Source organism: Neopelma chrysocephalum, unplaced genomic scaffold (assembly GCF_003984885.1).
Source record: "Neopelma chrysocephalum unplaced genomic scaffold, ASM398488v2 Primary Assembly neopelma1_132, whole genome shotgun sequence".
NCBI classification, from domain to species: domain Eukaryota; kingdom Metazoa; phylum Chordata; class Aves; order Passeriformes; family Pipridae; genus Neopelma; species Neopelma chrysocephalum.
In genome coordinates, this window is record NW_020897794.1 from 73368 (window position 1) to 95365 (window position 21998).

Below are 21998 nucleotides of genomic sequence, written 5' to 3' on the forward strand. Positions count from 1 at the left end.
AGCTGGCCATGACTGGACACCAACCTCTGCCTCATGATGCTCTTGGAAATTACTGGATATTCTTTGCTGAAAGAGGTGAGAAAAATTATTGCTGGTTATACAGCCATCAACAGAATGATGAAATATTAGTTTGGCTTCCCTAGAGCAATGTCCAATGACTTCACCACCCTTCGCCTAACACGATGAACTCATCACCCCCCTCTGGGTGTGGGCAAATAACACACAGAGTGTGTCACTGACGGACAGGAAGAGATTTTTTTGGGGGTATAAATGGCATCAAAAGCCCCGGTGCCCTCAAGCACGTGATGCCCCACGGCACAGGCACCTACTAAGTGCTTCTCCAGAGGGGTGCAGCCCACGAGGAGCAGGCCAAGGAGGGCCCCTGGTGCTGCCTGGCCGTACCTTTGCAGCCGAGCCACGCGCAGGTCGCTGTCGTCGCTGCCCCGGAATCCCTTGGCAAAGGGGTTGTTCTCGATTTTCAGCTGCGTTATCTTGAAAAGAACAAAACCAAGGGTGAAGTGTTTGAAAGCAGGTCACACCAAAAAAGAGCAGCAGGGCTGAGGTGGTGGTCGAGGTGCCCAGTCCTGCATGACACCCTGTGAATGAGAGTCTGGCTCTTATTCTGGGCCTTGTGTTCTTAGTCTGGGCTCTTGATAGCGAGAATATATTTGTCTGATTTAAAAGGCTCCAGGGAAGCTCCCAAGCAGCTGATGAACCACAAGAAATGTAGGACCCTTCCAAACCCATAGCCTGATAGCAGGTTTGTACATCTCCATTTCATTTTGGTATTTAGTGTTTTCCTCTGACACGAACAGGATCAGAGCCCTATTTGTTATACTGTGGCTCTCCCTGATTTCCATAAGGATTTTATGTTCCTTGATGTCCATCATTCAGTCATTTTTCCCCTCTGAAAAGAATCATAGCTCAAACAGTGCTTCACCTCCCAAGGCAGCACAGCCCCTCTCCCCCCTGCATCCCATTTTAGCAGCAGGAGAACCAGCCGGTTCTGCCTCCGGATGGTTTTGTGTGAGTGTTGCTGTAAGTAACAACTACACTTTCAGCAGCATGGAAAAATATCCCCTACCAAAAAAAACTCCTGAGAAAACAGCTGGCCAGTCTCTGTGATGGAGGGGGAAGGTGGTGACATGTGAACTGAACCAGCCTCGAGGGCCTGAGCTCTTCCTCTCCGCTCCCTCAGCCCTCAGCAGCTCCAGAGAAGCTCCCAAGCAGCTGATGAACCACAACAAGTGTAGGATCCTTCTGAACCCACAGCCTGACAGCAGGTTTGTGCATCCTGACTTCATTTTGTTATTTAGTGACCGTGGTTTTCCTCTGACATGAGCATCGGTCCCTCCTTGTGCCTCATCCAACCAGGGGGGGACTTTGGGTTAACACTCACACCTTCCTCACTGCCTCTGTCCTCAGCTCCCCACCTCTGGAAAGCCACAGTCACCAAGACTCTCGTTTTTTTTTTCTTTAGGAAGACAATTATTTGCAACAACACTTCTTGCCAGGAGGGTATTTCTGAGCTAAAAATAGTTCAGTGATTTGTTTCCTCTAAAAGACATGCCCAGACCAGGTTTTGAATTGTCCACCCTGTGCTGCCACCCAGCTACATCCCCCCCAGAACCAGCTGTAGAGCAGTGACAGTGGGAGTAAGAAATTTATGAAGCATTTTGAGAACCTTAGGGATGAAAGGCACTATTGACACCAGACATTTTAATTTAAGTACATATTAAATATAACCTCTTTTTGGTTAACCATGTTTGGGCAACTGGTCATTTTACACCACCAGCTACAACTTTTCTAACAGGATTCACTTCAGTGTCCTAATGGGCACTTTTTCCTCCCCTGCCTTACCATAACACTCACATCCATGTTTCTGCTCTGAGTCTCCTAATTAGCTCACTAATTGCAGAATTTTTGCAAGGACTCTGTGCTTCAGGCATCAAAGGGCACACAGGCATCCTGCTTGGGAGGAAAAGCTCTGGTCAGGTTATTGGGGAGGAAGAATTTCACACTTGTTCCTGTTCCTGTAGGATTTTCCTATGAATGTGTAGAGAAGGAGGTGGCACAGTAACCCAGGGCAGGTTTGGGGGTGACAGGAGGGCTCCAGCAGTGCCACCTCACTCTGTGCCTTTAGTTATGAACCCTGATGCACTTTAAAAATCCCAATTCATCCTCAAACAACCCCACAGTTGGGTTTTACCATTAGGAAAACTACCTGGGAGCAGGAGCAAAGGCAGGCAGAGCAGTAGCAGGATAGAATCCAGAATCCAGAGCCTTGCCTGTCATCCTCCCCTCTCCCTGCCCTGGTGACAGTGCCACAGGGAGGTGACAATTTACTGTCCCACTGCTCAGTCCTGCTGGGAACCTGGGCTGGTAAAACCCTCAGGATGCTGCCCATGGCCCCCACTGCCAACACCCTCAAACCAGGAGAGAAACCAGACCCTGACACACCCCCCCAGCAAAGAACTGAGCCCTTTGTACTTTACATCCCCCCCAAAACCACCCCAAAACCCCCCCACCCCTCCTGCCTTCACGTGCAAACCGCAGCGCCGGCGTTTTTATGGTCACACTCCACGTATGTCTCACTAAACACACACACACTGTAATTACTTTTCACTGCAGATTTATGAGCCAGCTTTGCTGGTCATTATTAGATGTGCTTTGCTGTTTGAATGACACCCCAGCACTGTGAGCACAGCGATTCATCAGAGTCTGGATACTCAGGGTTTGCCAAAATATTGTTACCAGGGATGTTCCGGAGCTGCATCCTCTGGCTCATCTCTCGTGCTCGGTGCCAGGGTGGAAAATTGTCTTTTAAAGCAGCATGACAGGCTCTCCCCCTCCCTCCAAGCAGGCAGATCCCACTCACCAAAGCACAGCACCGTGTGCCTGCGATGGGGAAAGTCCTCTCACTGCGAGTTACAAAGCCCCTGACCAGAAACCAAGCACTTTTAGCCCAAAAAGGCCAAAAAAAAAAAAAGCCAAAAAAAAAAATCACACTACCTTGTGATTCTGGTAGGAGGTGACTGATATGAAGGATGTCTCTGGGAAGACATGGGTGCAGAAGGCTGTGTTCTTGGAGCCGAAAGCGTTGTTCTCGTCCGCCTTCACGATGTGCAGCCGTGGTTGGTATTTATGCATTGAATTGAGGATGATCTGGAAAGCAATGGGTGCCAAAGTAAGAAATCCATTTAAAAAAATAAAAAAGACAAGCCATAGCTATTCACCAGACTTTCCAAGCAGGACCCAGAGCCCACCAGGGCTCAGCTCTAGCTTTGCTTGCGAGTTAGGAGGGAAAATCTCTTCGTATAAATGCACATGAACCAAGACAGAAAAGGTATCTGCTGCTCTGGCAAGCAGGACTGAACTTAAAGCTTTCCTGGTAAACTCTCATTTTCCTATTGCTATTGGATAGAGTCAGTCTGGGTGGAAAAAATGCCATCATTTTTTTCCCCCAGCTCACGCTGAAGTTGTACAATATGTAATTCACCAACAGACTGGTCTGTAAAGATCTCTAGTAAATACTTTACTGAGCTGAAAAATACACAGTTTAGCAGGGGGGGAAAAAAACCAACACAGAAACCACAGGGGGAAAGAAAACTAGAAAGCTCTGTTTTTCTTTTATCTGCTGGTAAAAGAAAACTACAAAAGGGGCAGATTTGTTTTTTCCTGCTGCTTGTGGGTGGCAGGGTCTGGGCACCCCTCGCAGCCACCCCACGGCTCCTGCCCCTTCTCAAGGCTTGGTGAGTGAAAGGCAGGACTCAGCCTGGGGTTTTTTTATGGCTCAGGGTCCTCAGATGGAGCTTATGGGGCTGAGAGGGGCTGCCCATCCCATCCCATCCCAGCCCTGCAGCGCTGAGCTCCCACAAAGGAGGGATGTGCCCGGATGAAAACGGCTTCGAGAAATGGAATTTCTTTTAAGAAGTGGGATAATTTTAAGAAAAGCTTTTATTCCTTCTACTGGGCAAAGAAGAAATACTGCTTTCTGGTTTTCCTGGCGTAATCCTTTTCCATCTCTTCTTTCCTCTCCCAAATGGGCTAATTGAGCCCGGCTGGTCCTGCAGGAGAGGGGGTCTCCAGCCAGGCTGTCACCCCTGGGGCGCCCAAAGCAGCTGCAAGGACATGTCTGTCCCCAACAGGGACACAGGAAAAGGGCCAAGGAGGGAACATTGGGATGGGTGGTGTCTTCCCCTGGTGGTAAATAAATGGGTGGATGGATGGATGGATAGAAGGATGGAAGGATGGATAGATGGATGGATGGGTGGAAGGATGGATGGATGGATGGATCTATGGATGGATGGATGGATGGATGGATGTCCACAATGCAACAGAGCAGCATCAGTTCACACTAATTGAGGATTTAGCCAATTTTGAATGAGAATTACTAAGAAACAGAAGAATTTTGTGTTCAGGAACCCTTTCTACAAGGCTCCCATCCCAAGGAGAGCTCCCAGTGGCAGCTCCAGCCGGGATGGGAGGCAGTGTATGGAGCTTGTGCTCTTTAAAGCCCTTCATCTGCCTGCACGTCACCCTGCCCACAGTAGCAGCTGCATTATACACCACTTAAATGCAATTTTTATTGTTGACGTTTTCCAGACAACCCTCCCTGCTCCCCAAGAGGGAGAACGAGGAATTTTTGGCATTTTATCAGCTTTGCATCAAGTCTCTTAAGCACTTTGTGGCCGTTGATGGGCAGGGTGTAGATCTGAGAGGGTCGGCTCAGGTTTTGGGTTGGAGCCTTTTCTCTGCTTTCATGTATCAGCCACTCATAAAACAAAGCCAAGGCAGTGACACCAGAGGGACAGGACTGTCACAAGAAGGGACATTTTAATTTTCAATAATTAAGAGCTGAGCCAAGCTGATAAACAGTGGTTGTCTGGAGCAAAAGCTGGGGTGTGCTGAGGGATCCTCACTGCCTGTCCCAGGTTGGGTGACGGGTCCCCAGAGTTTGAGCAACTCAGCTTCAGGATGAAGAAAACAAACTGAGATTTCCACAGGGAAAATCAGAAAACTAGGTTTAGATACACTCTGTGAAAATAGTCTGTATCTCCCCTCCAAAGAGATATCAACTGAGCTACAACCCCTTTAAATATATATATGTACATATATGTATATATAAATAACATCTTCAAATTCAAGGAGTCCAAACAGTTTCCAAAATGAACAGATTATTACTTCTTGGAGCCTGATAAAAGAATTCAGGAAAGGAGTTTTGGCAGATGCTTAAAGTTACGGCTGTGCCTGGAGGTTCATCATGAACTGCTTGATATCTGTGGGGGGTAAAAAACCCTAAATGGCTTAATTTAGCCACTGCATTTACAAGGTTGAAAATGGGGAGTCGTGGTGCTGCTTTGGATGCTTCCCTGTGCTCCCCTCTAGCAGCACAGGGGGATTTCCCACATATTTTGGGAAGCACTGTCCACATAAACCCCACATTTCACAGACGCACACATTTCTGCACACACATCCTCCACCCCTGAGCTTGGGGTGAGCCCCGTGCATCACAAATCCCTACAAACCATCCAAAAAAACGACCCCTGGCTCCAAAACACCGTGTCAGCACAAAGCCAAATGCCAGCAATCCAGGCTAAATAGTTTTCAAGGCTGCTGCGGAAAACTGGTCACTGGCTAAAAATACACAAAACAAACGTAAATTCCACCCCGATGATGGAGATCAGCAGAAAGATTAACTCCAAGAACTGTGTCAAAAATGAGAAGTATTTTAATTGATGGGACAGAGCCCTCAGCCTCCAAGATTATGCTAAAAGAGTAACTTCATATTTCCCTGCACTTACCTTTCTCACTGCAAGGTCATGGGGAGATTAACTCAGTGTCAGACACTGTCACACCCATTTTTTATGTGGTTTTTGGTACAAAATGGTTTGAAATAGTTTGGCTGCTGAAAAAGAAACAGCATTGCCTCGTCTTGCTGCTGAAAATAGCTGCTGGTGTGTTGGTTAGGACGTGATAAAAGACAAGGATATAAAATTAGGAGGGGAAATGGGAAAACAGTGTTTCCTGAGCAGCACTGAGACACGCTCAGGAAGGGAAAGCCTCTCTCTGCAGCTTGGGGATCTTGTCTACTTGCTCACAAAAGGAACAGTTCAGACATCAAGAAATAAATAAAAATAATAAATATGAATAAACAATTTTTTTCATGTTACAACCCAAACCAAACCCAAACCAACAAGTAGTAGATCAAACAGATATCCCAACCAGAACCCTCCAATCAGAAGGCTTTTGCCAGTTTGCAGGATGGGGCCCAAAGGCCAAAAACCGAGCGGGGTGACGGTGCCACATTCCTTGTCACAGTGCAAACCTGCCTTGAAATCACCAGGAAAATGTATTTACTCTCCTATGAAATTCGGGGAGTTGATTTAAGAGCCAAGGTATCAGATGTCACACGATGCAGGGGTTGTCATGGCAACTGCCCTTTTTATATTGAACAGTAAATGGCTACGAAAAAGCCACATAATTTTATGGCCAGTCCCGGGGGATCACATAACTAATATAAAATCTTGCGTTTTAATATATATTTTCTGCTTCTTTCTTCCTTCCCTCTATTCTTTCAAAGTGAAAAAGCCTTTGAGCTGAGGCTGGCCCTGGTCCCACACCGGGGCACTGAGCAGAACAAAAACCTGAGGATTCAGTTTTTCTGCATGAAAAAAAAAACTGGTGTGTTAATCAAAGAGGCTCTGCAGGACCACAACCCTCTGCAGAGTGTCTCCATTAGTATTTAGAGAATTTGATGGTGCAAACCATCCCAAGCTGAAGTTTTCTTTAGGAGTGATTGGTTTGGGGATGCCCCTGTCAGCACCTGTGCTGCCCAGGATGAACAGGATGTGTCCAGGGGAGACGGTGGGATCACATCCCCCCTTCCCTCTGCATCCACCTCTGCAGCTCACGGGGACACCTCACCCCAAAGCAAGTAATTAAAATCATAGTAATTAAAATCATACCGTCATTTAGGTTGGGAGAGACCCTTGAGATCATCCAGCTCAACCAAACAAAACCAAATATATTCAGACACCCTCTTACAGAAGCAAAAACATGAGCTCTAAAATCCCATGAATCTATTTTCACACATCTCCAGGGAAGGATTCACCCCACTCTGCCCAAAGGCAGGACAGGGCTGCGGCCCCACAGACACAGGACAGGGCTCTTTCCAGCCCTGAATCCAGCCCTGAATCCAGCCCTGAATCCATCCAGGCTCCTGCAAAGGAGCCTCCCAAACCCACACGTTTGTCCTGGCAATCCAGAGAGTGAGGAATAAAAGAAAAGGCTGGAAAATCCTGGGAAAACATTCAACATGAGCTCAGACAAATAGTTTCTTACGAGGTGGCCAAAGATGGGATTTCTGTTTTTTTTCTTTTTTTCCTCCCCTGGTTCTTTTCCATCCAACATCAGCTGGAATTCACTGTGGTGTTTCCTGGCCTTGGGATGGAGCTTTGGTGTGATTTATTTTTATATATATAAAATATATACAATACAATATAATATATAATATATAATTTATATAAATATATATAATATGTATATAGTATTATATAATTATATATATTATATATATTATATCTACTCTCTCTCTATATATAAAATATATATTATGTGTATACTTATAATGGATGAATGTGTATACATATGTGTACATATATATATAAAATTCTTACTTATTTCTTATTTTTCAATATAAAGAAAAATATGTATTGTATAAATTCCTTATATATAAGACATCATATATATAATAAGAAATCTTATAAATATATATAAATAAAAGGAAAATTATATATTAAATAAATTAATGAATAAATATAATAAATAAATAAATAAATATATATATATATATATATATATATATATGAGTGTAAGAAATCTTCAGCTGAGGATAAGGATGTGAAATGCTTTCTTGCTACAGGATAGTGCAGGCAGGATTTCCCCTGGGAGCTGCCATGGCCCCATCCATCCATCCATCCATCCATCCCTCTGGAAAATCCAGCAGGGCCGGGGTGGAGCTGCTGCCAAGGCAGCACATAAACCTCATACCAGCACCCGAGAGGAAACTGCTTGGCCACAAGTCATAAAGCAAACAAATAAAACAAAAATTATAAATAAAAACGAGAAGTTTGCAAGATTAGTAGGACATGAAGCTCATTAAGAGGCCTGAGTGCTCCTGACGAGCACAGACAGAAAAATTAATGGAAAAATGGAAAGGAAACCCCAAGACTTGGAGAAAAATTAAGTCTTTCAGTGATAATCAAATAAAACCAAGTGTGCAAATATTAAATCTGGAGAGAAATAACAAACTCATCAGCATTAAAGGGTAAAGCCAGTAAACAGCAGATCTGGGGCAGGAAAAGCAGGAGTATCCCTTAAAATGCTATCAAAAGTGACCAGCCCTCTATAATATCCTGCAGCTTTAAACCTCACTAGGTTACATCTCAGAAAATAAAATAAAAGCTGTGTTTTAAAAGCAGACAAAGCACATTATGGCAATTAAAAGGCACCATCAGCAGCCAAGGAGGGAGGGAGGGAGGTAACAAAACCAAGCTCAGCAATACTGTGTTGGGGGGATTAAATGAAATATCCACTTTTGTTTGTCATAACCTCCACTTCTAATCTTATCACTTGTTTTCTTTCTGGTTTTCTCTGCAGGAATACCTTTACATATTCTGGAATATATCTATATATTCTTCATATTTCTATTTTTTTTTTTAAGAAAACCATTACCAGTCAATCTGGTCCCAGTTGGAGCCTGCCAGAGATCCTGATGTGATGCTCTCTCCCCTTCCAAGCCGGCCTGGCTGCAGGAGCCCAGGAACAGACAAGTCCTCTGGCAGAGGCTTCGTTTCAGTGGAGTCACTGACAGCAACAGCAACAACAAGAGCACAACCCCCTGATGGGATGCACTTGCTCTGCTGCTGTTTTCCAGCCTTTCTTGACCCTGAGTGTTCCCAGCCTGCCTAAAACTGGGGAAAGAGGGGACCTGAGTGTGAGGCTGCAAGGTTTTCTCCCAGCTGTATTGCATCTGGAGAGATGGGCTTCCCTCAGAGCAGCCAGCCAGCTCCTCTGGACACTGAAACCCCATTCCAAAGGTCCTGTGGAGAAAGATCCTGCACTGCCAGCACATATCTGGAGCCACCAACCTGATTCCTTTCCTGATGTCCTTCCCTAAAGCTGGGACTCCTCATGGCCAGTCCTGCAGCATCCTCCCTGTCATGTACACAGTGTAAAACCAAATTAAAGCTGGCCCTAATTAACAGCCTCTGCTTCTTTGCAGCACCCCTCGTGTTCAGGGATGCTGTTTAACCCTTGCTGAGCAGTTTGTGGCTCTCACTGCTCATCTCGCTGTCCCTCAAGGGATATTAAGTATCTTTATATATATTAAATACCTTTATATAGATTAAATACCTCCATGCACATAATTATGTGTCATTAACACAACAACCTCACTGCAGGTCCAAACTGGAGCCCCTCAGCAACTCCCCCACACCCCTTCAGCAGCTTCACCCCCACCCTGAGCATCCCCCACCTGCCCCACAGCTCCATAAGGACGATCTCACGGGCACCTTCTTCCACCCACTGTTTACATAGTTCAACCCTCTGAAGAAGGTGGAATTCCATTCATGGGTGTTTATCACTGAGGAGATGCTCCCTTGATATTCCCCTGTGGGCCCTGAACCAGCCTTCTAAAGAAATCCAAGTGCTACATTCTCCTTTCCAATGGAGAGGTGACTTTGTGCAGGCCACAGTTACCCAATGATCTGTCAGCACTTGCAAGGATATAACCTGGCTCACCATGGAATCATTCCCGTTTTTCACCTGGAAAACACAGCCAGGCATTTCCCAGGCAGGATAAGGGTCGTGCCACCCTCGCTGACACTCACAGGATTATTTTCATCTCTGGTGGCATTAGAGGGCGAAGCACCGGCTCTGCCACAATCCCTAATGCCCATAATCACTCACCGGCCCCACGTAAATCAGAGGCTCTATCAGGCTGATTATCTCTGCATGTAAAGCTTTGAAAATACATAAATTCAGATTTCACTCTGAGCAGGGGTGGCTTACAATGCTTTCTTTGGGATCAGATGGACCCTGCTGCAGCTAAACATTACAGCGGCTGCTGATTTCTTAATCCATTCTCAACACGAGCGTTTCTCAGTTGTTAAGCCTGGTGTGAAAGAAGCCTTTCATGGATGAAAAATCCCCCCGGAGCAAAATATACAGCCCACGTTTCCAGGCTGTGCTGTGTGAGCTGGGCACAGGCTTACCTGCCACAAAACCTGCTCAGCCAGAGGGGTTTGAGGCAGATTACAGAGCTCTGAATTAATTCTTATATCAAATCTGCTCAGTTCTACAGTGTCTGCAGTGACAAATGCCTCCTGTGCCTCTGACTGTAACTAATGATTTACCACAACAGATAAGGGGCCGAGGGAAGCAGCAGGAGTGGGGATTGTGGGGCTGGAGAGGAAGGGCTGGTGGCCGGGTTATGGGTTGGGTGTCACAGAGAGAGGCTTTCCCGCATCCCCAGCACGGTAAATAATCTCCAATCTAATTCCCTGGATTGCAGCGAGGGCTTCAGCTCCACAGCTTATTAATTAAGCTGTTTAACTTACTTATTTTAAGCCTTAAATGTGCCTACACTTGTCTTTATGAACTCCGTGGGGCTGCTTGCCCCCAATGTTAAGCAGCTATTAGAGCACACGCACTCAGGGCATGGACTGATGGGTTGGTTCATCAACGAATCCAGTGGAATAACGGGAATTTTCTGCCTGCCTGTCTCTCAGGTGACACCCCAGGAGTGCAGGAGCCAGGCTCAGAGGGATGTGGCCCAGGCAGGGAGCCCAGTGCCACGACACCTTCAGGAGCCTGCAGTGGCTGAGGGTGCCAGGGGGGTGACCCAGCACATCCCACACACCGAAAAAAAGCAGCAGCCAAGCCTGCAGAAATCCTCCCCTAACGTGGTTTTGAGGTTTGGAGGAAATCAGAGACAAAAGGAAGCGCGGGCAGGCTCCGCTGGCGCACGGGAAGGCAAACAAACCCTGTGGCTTTCCCGACTTGTTTTTCCTGGGGAGCTTCAAGAAAGTGTTTGCAGTCGCTGGGAACAAATTCCTAGAAATGAGAAGCTGTTATTATTCCTTCGTGGGACTGCGCCGGGCAGGCACTCCCCATCCAGGGATATCGGCCACCCCTGCAACAGCAGAGCAGTCCTCAGCCAGAGCTGATGGGAGGATTCCCACTCTCCTGGTGCAGAGTCCAGCCCTCCTTCATTTGCACAACAAAAGTGGAGCACCACGTCTCTAAAGCAGATGATTAATTTAGAAGCCTAACAAGGAGCAGGCTGAGAATGGGCTCAACCCCATTTAGCCAGGCAGGTTGTAGGTGCCTGAACTAAACAGCAAAATGGGCACTCAAAATAGGTTATCTCAGGCATCTTCCCAACGTGAAAATGTAGGGAATGTGCTGGGCTGTGGGCATGGCCCGAGGGCACTGAGCAGGGCTTACCTGGAGCATGGCATGGTGATGCAGGTATCACCCCAAACCCCAAACCAGAGTCCCCTCTGGGAGCTTCATGGGAAGACAGGCTGTTCATTGAAAAGGGGGAAAGGGGGGAAAAAAAACCAAACCCAAAAAATCTTCCCCGTTAAAATGCAGCGTTAAAATCGCAGTCAAAAAAAAAAAATGACAAAGTCGGGAAAAGCAAACGTTTAAAGTTGCAAAACCAACACTGCACATCCTGTTTGTTTTACAGCCACATCGCACATCCTGTGTGTTTTACGGTTTACATTTTACAACATAAACAGTCGTATATTAAAAGCTGCAGAGCTAAAACCGAGGGAAAAACGAGGGAAAAGTGCCACGTGCGTGTTCAGCAGGCTGGGGGTGGCTGTGGCACCCAAAGGGTGGCACTGGGGGGGTTTGTGGGATTTTTACTGTGCAACCCTAAACGTGGCTGTTGCATTTCATGATTTCATTTCATCTCATTTCATTTCATTTCCGTGGTGCTTTTCCCCCCTCGGAGGAGAGCGAAGGGGAAGAGCTCGCCTGTGATTAATAAGGCCGGCATTAAACGGTCCCGATGAGCCTTTGAAGCTCACACATGTTTCCTTGGGGTCAGTAGGTTGGGAAGAGGGTCAGGTTATCACCGTGTCACGCTGCCAGAGCCCGGCTCTGCCGCGGCACCGGTGACACACGGCACCGGCACCGGCGCTTTGCGTGGCTCAAAACGTGCAAAAGTCACAAAAATCCTGGATTTTTAGCAGCCTTTTGAGCCTGTGGGGTTGTCCTGCCTCTGGAGTCAGAGCCACAAATCTCAGGCTGATTTAGCCATGCCAGGGTTGTGCTTTCCGGGTGGCTTTAGGAGCATCAGGACATTGATTCCACAGGAAAACCTGCTCTTTTAGAGGCTTGATGCACAATCACTTTGAGCAACAGATACACCCCTTCCCACTCTGCACCCTTCTCACAGCCCCCCTCACCCCCCAAATGGATGCTGCTTAAAGATTAGCAGGTTAAAAAAACACGTTTGATGACACAAATTAGACTCTCTTACCTGTGGTGCTAAGGAGGAGCTGATGGCACTAAACTTAGAAGGATTTTAAACTTTATCTTCCCTTCCTCCCATCCCAAGGTTGGTTAATTTTTTACCTGACTTTCAGCTCAGATGGTGCAAACCAGATGAGTCCATGTTTTTTATCTAAGCCCTCATTCTCCTGGCAGGCTGGAAGGGCCCATGGTCCGAGTTATTAAATGCACTGGGGAAGATAACTGTGTGCTCCCCACCTCTGCATTCCCAATACACAAAATTTTCCGAATAAAATACTTCATCTTTTATGGGGCAGAAAATAAAAGGTCGGTGGCATCTGGGAGGACACAACTGAGCAAGTCATGGCTGTGTTTCCAGGAGCAGGGGAAGCACACAGGCAGCCCCCTCCCTTTGGGTGAAACACTCCCCACCCTGGTAGTACAAAATGAATGTTCCTCATTATAAAATTAACTGTGACATCCCAACCAGCATCCCAGGCCAGGCACTGCAGGCCCACCCCTGCCCAAAACCCTTGCAGAAGGTCTCTCTTACATGTCCAAAGGGGTCCAGGTGGTTGTTGGTGAGTTTGAGCTTCTGGAAGGACACCAGCTGCCGCATCCAGTGTGCCCCCGTGGCCGGGGAGTCGGGGTGCACGTACAGCCGGCCCGGCATGGCCGGCTCTGCCTTCCCGGCCACCATCCTGCAGGCACAGAGGGTACAGGTTCATCACCTCCCAGGCACAGCTTTTTGTCCTTGACCTCAGCCCAGCAACCCTCCCGCCAGCCCTGAGGGGGGGACAGCAGGGCGTGGGGGCTTCAGGAGGCTCCTGCACTTTGTGGGGGCTTTTGGGGCTCCTCGTTCCGGCATCGCAGGCTGGCAGAGTGACCCCATCCCTGCCTCCATACAGGGTTTCCTTGGGGCAGTGACTAAAGAGGAAATCTTGTCTGGGTTTTTGGAAGCCTTCAAAGACCTTTCTGCAAAGGGAGATGGTCTCACACACTTCCCAGGAGAAGGTACTTGTGAGCACCAGTACCAGTGTGGGTGCACTCCCACAGCCTTTCCCAGTGGGAAGGGGTTGCTCCCTGCTCTGGAGCTGTGTGTTGGCACAGGGCGCTGCCCTTTTACCCTTCTGCCAGCTCCCCTTGCCCCACACCACCACCACCAGCTCTCATGGGCACAAGACCCAGCCATGAGACATCATTTAATGGCAACGCCCTCATCACTCCGCATTGTTCTCCTCCCATAAAACCCCAATAAAAGCAATATTACCAAAAAACAACAGAAACTTTCCAGCAGCAATAAAAGGAAAAGGGGAAACAGCTCTAGGGCTGGCAAAAGCTCAATTAAACAGAGTTAACAACTATCCATCATCTCGTGTTTAATGTTTGAAACACACAAAGTGGCCACCGTGGTGCAGAGACCCTCAGTCCACTCCCCTTACCCAGCGGCATTCCGGGACAAAAGCACACAGAAAAGGGAATTTTTTTAAAAAACTAGAGCAGCCCTAATGTGCAAGTGAATTATTACTGCTTTATGGGATGTCACCAGGCTCGTTCCCATTAAAAGGCCTGTGAGATTTTCCACTGCTCATCTTTTCACCAGGCAGCAGCCGGTGGAAGGGTTTGGGAAAACCACAGGGAATGGTGGCACTGAGGGAGGCTGGTGGGCACTTTGGGGGGTAAAAATCCAAAGGGAAAACAACTCCTTTGTGAGAGAGCAAAAATCACAGCTGCCTCTTGGGTATGGAGCTTCACTCAAAGGCACAGGGAAGGGAAGAACAACAGAAGAGAATAAAGGCTCTGAGTGAACCATCCCACATTTCTCTTTAGAGCTGCTCTCCTAAAAGTAAAATATTACTGTGGAAGAAAGGAATTTAAAACTTTCCTTGACTCACTTAGATACTTAATTTTGAACAACAAAATGGACTGTTAGATCATCCAGTCCAGCCTCTGAAACAATGCAGGCTGTGGCTTCACCCTCCTGCACCACACAGAGCCAGGGAACCTATGCTTGGCCTAAAGCATCTCCTCCAAAAAGACACCCAATCTAGGGCACTTCGGGCATGGACAACTCGCCATCCCTATCAGCACTTTGTTCCAGCAGTCAATCCCCCAGCCTGTTAATAGTATTTTATTTTATGTTTGTCTGGCTTTAACTTCCAGCCCTTGGCTGTTGTCTCCATCCCTGCTCCACCAAAAAGGGCTCCGGGATGTTGGTGTCCCTCCCATGGGAAGGTGTTTGTGTTGATTTCCGAGTTTGCACAACAAATGATTGATCCAACTGCAGTTTTCTTATGGAAAAGAAGGCAAACAGGAATGTTCTCTTACCATTTGTTGTCACAGAATTTATACCGGTGGTCGTCAGCCGGGACGATGTCGATCAACAGGATGTACTTGGTCTTGGGGTTCATTCCAGTCACTTTGACCTTGTAACTAGGAAACATCCTCCTTAGGAGAAGCAAAGGGTTAACACGTTAGTGAGAGACCTGGAGCAGCGCTGGAACCAATGGAAACTTGGAGCAGCACCCAAAAAGGCAGATCCACCATGAGATGAACTCACGCGAGGACAAATGAGCTAAAGAACATTATTCTGCTTGTACGTCACCTGAATTCAACTCACTCTTTCCAGAGCATGTCCTGGTGCAAAATGGAGCACAAATATGGATGAGGGACACCAGGAAAAGGTGGATGCACAGAGAGATGGGGGGGGTCAACACATCCCTCTTTGTGGGAGGCTTGGACAGGAGCCCTCACATGTACAGGAGGTGCTACCTGGCTTCTGGCAGCCTCAGAACTGTAGGTTCTTGCTGCCATGGAAGAGCACGAACAGCCATGAGATCTGACTCCAGTTCTAAAGAACCTGAGCACTCACAGGTTCCTCATTCACACGATCTCAACATCCACGACACCAAGTCCCTACTTCTGAGGTCCCTCCAACAAACTGATGATCACCAAAGCCCGTGGGGAGACTGAGGGTTAAACCCTCAGTGGTGGTGCAGACGAGCCTTCCCAGATTTCCCAAATCCACACACAGCCATTAAACCCTGCTGGAGCCAGGAGCAGGGCAGAGCTCCCCCCCTGAAACGTGCCCGTCCTGCTGATTTACCACTGACTCCAGCGGCCACAACGCAGCCAACACCAAACCAGAACATCACACAAACCTGTGTCTCACTAGAGGATGTTTGTATATGTATCCTATACACCTAAACAAGCTTTGCAATATTCAAGGTTTCTAATAAAGCCATGGAACAAGTACATTCCATCGCCGTCCGGTGTTGCGATCCAAAGGAGATGGCCCTAATGGGTCCTGGCACTGCCATGGGCTTCCCAGTCCCTCGAGAACACATCATCAGCCAGGATTTGCAGGATTAGGCACTTGACATCCTCAGGGTTACTATATTTCCTTGGCTCCATCTTCCCAACCTCCTCCTCATCCAGTAAAAACACCCAAGTCAGTAGGGCAAGCTGGCTCACCACAGCCTTGCAGCCACCAGCCAGGACAGAAAGTTCTCCTTCCTGCCGGCACCAGGGGATGGAGGCCGGGAATTGCCACATCCCGGAGTCATTCTAATGACACAAATCAGGAAGGGCCCAAATCCTGATGCCGTTTGTCTGTCAGACATCGAGGCCACTTTGTCCCTGCCTTTATCCCTCCTTTTCCTGCGTGTTGCCCCCTCCCCAGCCGAGCTGGGCCGGGGCTGCAGCACCATTTTGTCACTGCTTTTGGGAGGAGGCAACAAAATGGGCCCTGTTCAAAACCGTTTCAATCGACTCTTTTAACCACCCTGCATAAATTCCAGATGTTTACCATGTAATTAGCCGGGACTAAAAAGGGGTGGTTTACCAATGTCCCTCTTTGATTTTCATTCATAAACTCCGCACTCCTCTTAACCTTGTCCTCCTACAGGTGAGCACCTGGGTAAATACAGTAGGACATTTCAATTTGTGAATACACAGCCCAATTCACACATTGAAAAAAAATTGTATAAGGAATTCGATCTGAAAGCCAAGATTTTTTTCTTTTTTTTTTTTTTTAAATTAGGCTTTAAAATGGTATTTAAAAATGAAACAGAAAACAAGAAAAAAAAAAAAGGAGAAATTCATTAAAAACCAGAAACGAGATGGACACAGTTTGACAGTTCATTGTACCAGGCGAATGTCCAGCATCGGGGATTTTTATAACATTTAGCTTCTGAATTTCTTTTTTCCTCAATCATTTCGTTTACTGTAGAACATCCAAGCTGCTAAAGTAGCCGAACTGATATATTGTAAATGTTAAGTGCTTTTTTAATGGCATTTAAAATTAAGCTTCAGCATATGGAGTTCATATAGCATGGACATGCCTGAGTTTATAATGTTCTTTAGTATAGCCCTCTAAAATAAATACAAAGAGCCAAAGTACTACTATAATATATACAGCTGAAATTCTTTAAGGATAACAAATGGGGACTCACATCTGATTGAAGGTGTTGCTTAACTTGCAAACCACTCTCTATCTCGCAGTGGTAGCATTGTACTCTGCCTTCCACAGACCCAGCTCCAACCAAGTTTGCCAACTCTCCGCATTCTTTTCCAGGAAAACACAGGGTAGATTTTAGTAATTTGGCTGTGCATGGACATTTCATCATTATTATTAGCTGCTGCATTTTGGCCTTAAAGAAAAAATATGCGACTAATGTGCTGTCCAGGGACTTGTCAGTTTAATTTTCTTAATGAAAACATATTTCTCAACCCCTTGGCAGAGGCTCGTTCAGTAAATATGGCTTTGCAATACGACACAAACATGGGCTGTGCGTTCCTGGTGGGAAGGCCACGGCAAACCTGGGAACTGGGGCCAAGAAAATGCAGTCACAGAGATTGAATTAAAAAAAAAAAAAGCAAGAGAGCGAGCACCTAATATCATGGAATGATATTTTGAAATGTTCTGTTCGAGAGAAGGGAGCAGAAAACCACGGCGGAGGCACCAGCCCTGCCCGGGAGCGAGGCCGTGCCTACAGTGGCTCCACACAGCTCCCTGGGAGGGGGCCAAAAAGCTGCCTTGCTTCCCCCAAATTTACTACAGGTCAATGGAGCTACTCAGAGCCACGGGCCCTGCGCTCGGGAGCGGCTCAGGAGCACGGGCTGAGCTCCCTCTGGCAGCTCCGTGCGGGCGGGGCCGGGGGCGGGTGGGCGGCTCCGCGGAGGATGCTCTGCCCCGGCGGCCCCCGGACAATAGGTTGCTTCATCGCCCATTGCCCGGGGAGCAGCAGCGGCACAGGGATCGCCCAGCGCTGCAATAAAACCTGCCAACGTCTTTGCCAAGCTCTGGGAAGGCTCAGGCTGGCTTTGGTGGGAGGTCTGAGGCAAGAGCCGGGCAGGTCCATATATTTTACCCGCCTGCCTTCCCGCTGCCATGCACGGCTCCAAACCGTGTCAGAGCTTTGTTGTGCTGGGCAGAAATTGGGGACAAAGACTGGGCATTTGGGGCTTCACGGGGAGCACGTCTGAGCAGGTGGCATCTGGTCCTCAGGGACACCTCCTGCCCCGAGGGTGGCTGCAGCCCTGCCTGGGCAGCTCAGCGGGATTCAGTGCTGGGAATGTGCAGCACAGGATAGTGAAGGACAGTCAGGTGAAGTCTGAGCCACCAGAAATCAGGAGGTTAAGAGCAGCAGTTCCTGGCCTCACCATCTTTGGTTCAGACCCAAAGCCTGCTCAGACACGGTGCCCCAGGGGCTGCAGCAAATGCCCTGAACATGCAAACAACAGCCCAATCTCTGGAGTGGGGAAGGCCAGCACTGGACAAATTTCTTCCAATTCATGCCTGATTTTTTTTTCAAAGCCATAACAGGGGTGTGTCTGCCCCACCAGGTGTGTGTCTAACACACCAGCACACCTCAGCAGGACAGGGCAACCAGTGGGGCCACTCGGGGAGTGGGAGCCACAGAGCTGCCACCAGTCCCACAGCTCCCCTGCCCACCCAGGGACCAGCCACGAGCCCTTGGAGCACCCAGGTGAGAGCCAGCGATGCACAGGGGACACAGAACAAGCACCAGCCCCGACAGCCTCTTCTGCAAAACACCACGTGAGTAGGACTCCAACTTTGAGCACATTCAAACCAACTTCTCCCTCCCTCCAGCTCAAGCCAGAGCAGAAGGGACCATCCAGGCCCCTCAGCCCCATCCTGATGGTCTTGTGCACCCCTCAGAGCTCCCTGCTGGGTTTAGTGGCTCTGACAGGCACATTTTTGCCCCACTCCCTGCTGTGTGGTGGCAGCAGCTCTCACTGCCCTGCACAGAGGAAACCTTAAATCAGTTTTTACGTTCACAAGAGAAAACTGCCCTCAAAGATAATGATCGCGGGGGAAAGGCTACAGTGCCTCCTGTGTGAGTAGGACATTCTGGATGGTATTAGAACACCACAGCCTGGCACCCAGACACAGGGTGATGCCCTGGGGAGGGCAGAGCAGACATCACCAGAGCTTGGCACCACACTGCAACAGCCCCAGCTAAACCCTGCCCTGCAGATGAAATGTAGCAAAAACAGTAAAAGCCAGGAAAATAAACAAGCAGCACAATTCCACAGCCCTCCCAAGCTTCAAAGATGATGTGCCAGTGAATTATTTGTTCTGATAATGAAGCAGTCACTGCTTAGCTAAGTTTATGCTAGGCACATTTTATCTCTACATGATATTCACAAATTGTTTTAAAATGAACTGTTAGAATAAGCATCTCTTGTTTATTTATTTATACTATTACTATCCAATCCCCTTAACCGTGGAGCAGTTGCTGACACGGAGCCAAAGCTTCTATTATGTTCAAACAAAGTTTAATTGATGTGTAATTGGTTGGTTGGATTTGGAAGTGAGCGATAAGGGGAAAGCTTTGCTTTCCTTTGGGGCAGCAGTTCCCAGCCTTTCAGACTCTCCAGGCTTGGCCACTTTGTGGGCATCTCACTCGTGTTTTAATCCCCATATGAGCAGGTCTGGTCAGTCCTGGAGAAATGGGAGCAAGGCTCCCAGGTCCAGTAAAATCATTTTTGGGGCAGGGGGCTGCAAGCCAAAAAAGCCAAGAGCATCAGAGCTGATCAAAGAGCTCAAAACACTTGTCTGAGCACATACCACGCTGCACAGGGGGACCTGTGTGTGCCAGGGACACTGAATCATGCAAAGCCCTCACAGCCCTCCTGCTCACAAGGATTTAACCTGACCCTCTTCACTGAGATGCCAACATCATTCCTGATGTCCCTGCTGATGCATCAGCTGGGAAGGGATGGCTCTGACCAGCACATGGGAAGCAGGGAACACTTGGGGAATTCAACTGGTGTTTCCATGGAGGAAACTGCATGGAAACAAGACACCTTGGTCCTGATGGAGCAACCCGAGCCATGTCCTCACCCAAGGCTGTGGGTGCTCCCTGAAGCCCCTGGGAATGTGCAGACTGGAGTTCACGGCGTGTCCCTGAGGGGTGGATGGTGCTCCAGATATCCTTGAGCGCTTCCTTCTGTCCTTTCCAGGGAGGTAAAAACACCCCCCGGCCCTCCAGCAGCTCAGCAGCTGAAATTCTATTCTTAAAGGCAGTAAGACAAAAGATTTCCAAGGACAGCCAGTGATTTTACAATCCCTGCTTTCGGGGAAGTCAAGTAAAGCAACAACTGAATTCCCAGAAGGTCCCGAATGGTGTTGTCTGGAAAGGTAATGCCTGTGGCACATCAGGTTGTGAAAGGATCAGAAAAACCACGGATCACTCAACATCTTGGCTAACAAGCCCTCCTCAGAACCTGCTGGGCACACTGAGGTGTCCCAGGGATGGCTTCAAAGCACCAAGGCAGACAGTGATCCCTGATAACGACCAGTGTGGCCCCAAATTCTTCTTGAGAACTGGCCGTGGCTGCTCGAGGATGCTTCTCCTCATCTTCATTGTTAGGAGGGAAAGGAACAGTGTTCAGAGGCTTCAAGAACCATGTCTCCATTCCGATGACCTTTCTTCAGTTCCTTTCCTAATTTCCCTTCTTTTGACAAGTATTTCTCCCACCGACTTAACGCATCTTTAAAAATAATATTCTCCGGGGCAGATTAAAACAAATTTGGGGATGTCAGCTGTTTCTTTTAGCCTTTTTAAATGGCATTTCCTTTTTGATAGATTCTTGCTTTCAGAAAATACTTTAGGGAGATCAAAGAGTTTTTCAACAGGGTCCCATTTTCCCAGTGTATCCTAACCCTCAGTCCCTTATTTCTCTTATCACCCACGCCACTCCGTTATGACACTCTGTATACAAAGTAAGAGCAGTTAACTTTGAAGTGCTGGATTAGCCCATGCCAGATCCTTGCCTCAGAATAACAAACAATACAGGTTCAACAGGAGTTCTCATCAGTAGTTCATTTTTCAGCCCCAAATTCACTGTCACTAACACAAGCAACATTGAACTCTCAGTCTATGGGCAGATAGGAGAGATTTATCTGGTGGCAGGACCATGACCTAGTGATGAGAAGGTCAGACAGTTAAGGGATTTTTATATTTTGGAATAGTGGGGCTGTATTTTTTTTTCTTCTGGCTAGCACAGCTAATTTTTAAATAAAACATTGTTTCTCACATACTTGAGACCCTGGTTAGCTGGATGGCTGCTTTCATGGTCTAGAAACATTTCCTCTCTTTGCCCCGTGGTGACTTAGAACACGGGCAGGCTCCTGGCCACGGGGTGTTCCTCCAGTGCTTTTGCTTTGCTGCAGCTGAAGCTGAGCAGAGAAGGTCCCAAAGGGCCCAAGGATGGAAGAGGCACAAAGGAACCTCAGAGAGAACCTGTGCATGGCCAAGGACAGCATTTCAGGGCAGGTTTGCTCCCTCACCAGCCCAGCCCCTCCTGCAGGGTGGGCTCCATGGGGCAGCCTTGGTGCCATCAGTGCAGAGAAGGAGATGATCCACAGCCCCTCTGATCCAGAGGCAGAGCCCCAGCCATGGTCAGGCCCTTCTCCAGCTGGTTTGGGCTTGACCAAACCCTCCCCTGCCCCTGGAGCTGCTGCTCCAGCCTAAGGACAAGCAGGGAAAACTTCAGGAACACCCTTAACGGTGAACATCCCGTGTCTTTAACAGACTAAAAGCCGGGATTGCTGTTTGAAGAGAGAAGTGTGTTAGAAACTGAGCTCCCATCCCTGCCCTACTCTGTGCACAGGCTCTGCCTCCCCTGCCAAAGCTGTCGACAACTTCAGCAGCACAGCCAAGACCCACTGGGGTTTGCTCCTGCTCTTTCTCTTAAAGCAGGAGTTTGCCCAACCAGGGTAATTCCAGGACCCCAAATTTAGGAGCAAGCCGATCAAACATTCCTCAGATATCTATTTTATTTCTACGTTGTAAATTGACGGCTCACATTCCATCGCTGATCTCGGATATTAAGGTTTGCTCTCGGATCAAAAACCTTCAGCAGGAATTCTTGTAACTGCCTCAAAAGATTCTGGACAAATATTTCCCTCTAATTGTAATGAGAACTGGGCATCC

At 47.9% G+C, this 21998-nt stretch overlaps 1 protein-coding gene across 1 annotated transcript in view; it reads right to left on the reverse strand.

Annotated features, from left to right (window-relative positions):
* The window catches only part of TBX4 (T-box 4), a 32931-nt gene that overhangs the window by 406 nt on the left and 10527 nt on the right, over positions 1-21998 (reverse strand). Inside the window, exons 4-8 of the mRNA XM_027698778.1 lie at positions 14860-14979; positions 13085-13232; positions 3013-3165; positions 403-491; positions 1-66 (exon numbers count right to left, since the gene is read on the reverse strand). The exon at positions 1-66 is cut by the window's left edge and continues 406 nt beyond it. Of these exons, the coding sequence (XP_027554579.1) occupies positions 1-66; positions 403-491; positions 3013-3165; positions 13085-13232; positions 14860-14979 (576 nt within the window). The remainder of the gene's footprint in view (positions 67-402; positions 492-3012; positions 3166-13084; positions 13233-14859; positions 14980-21998) is intronic.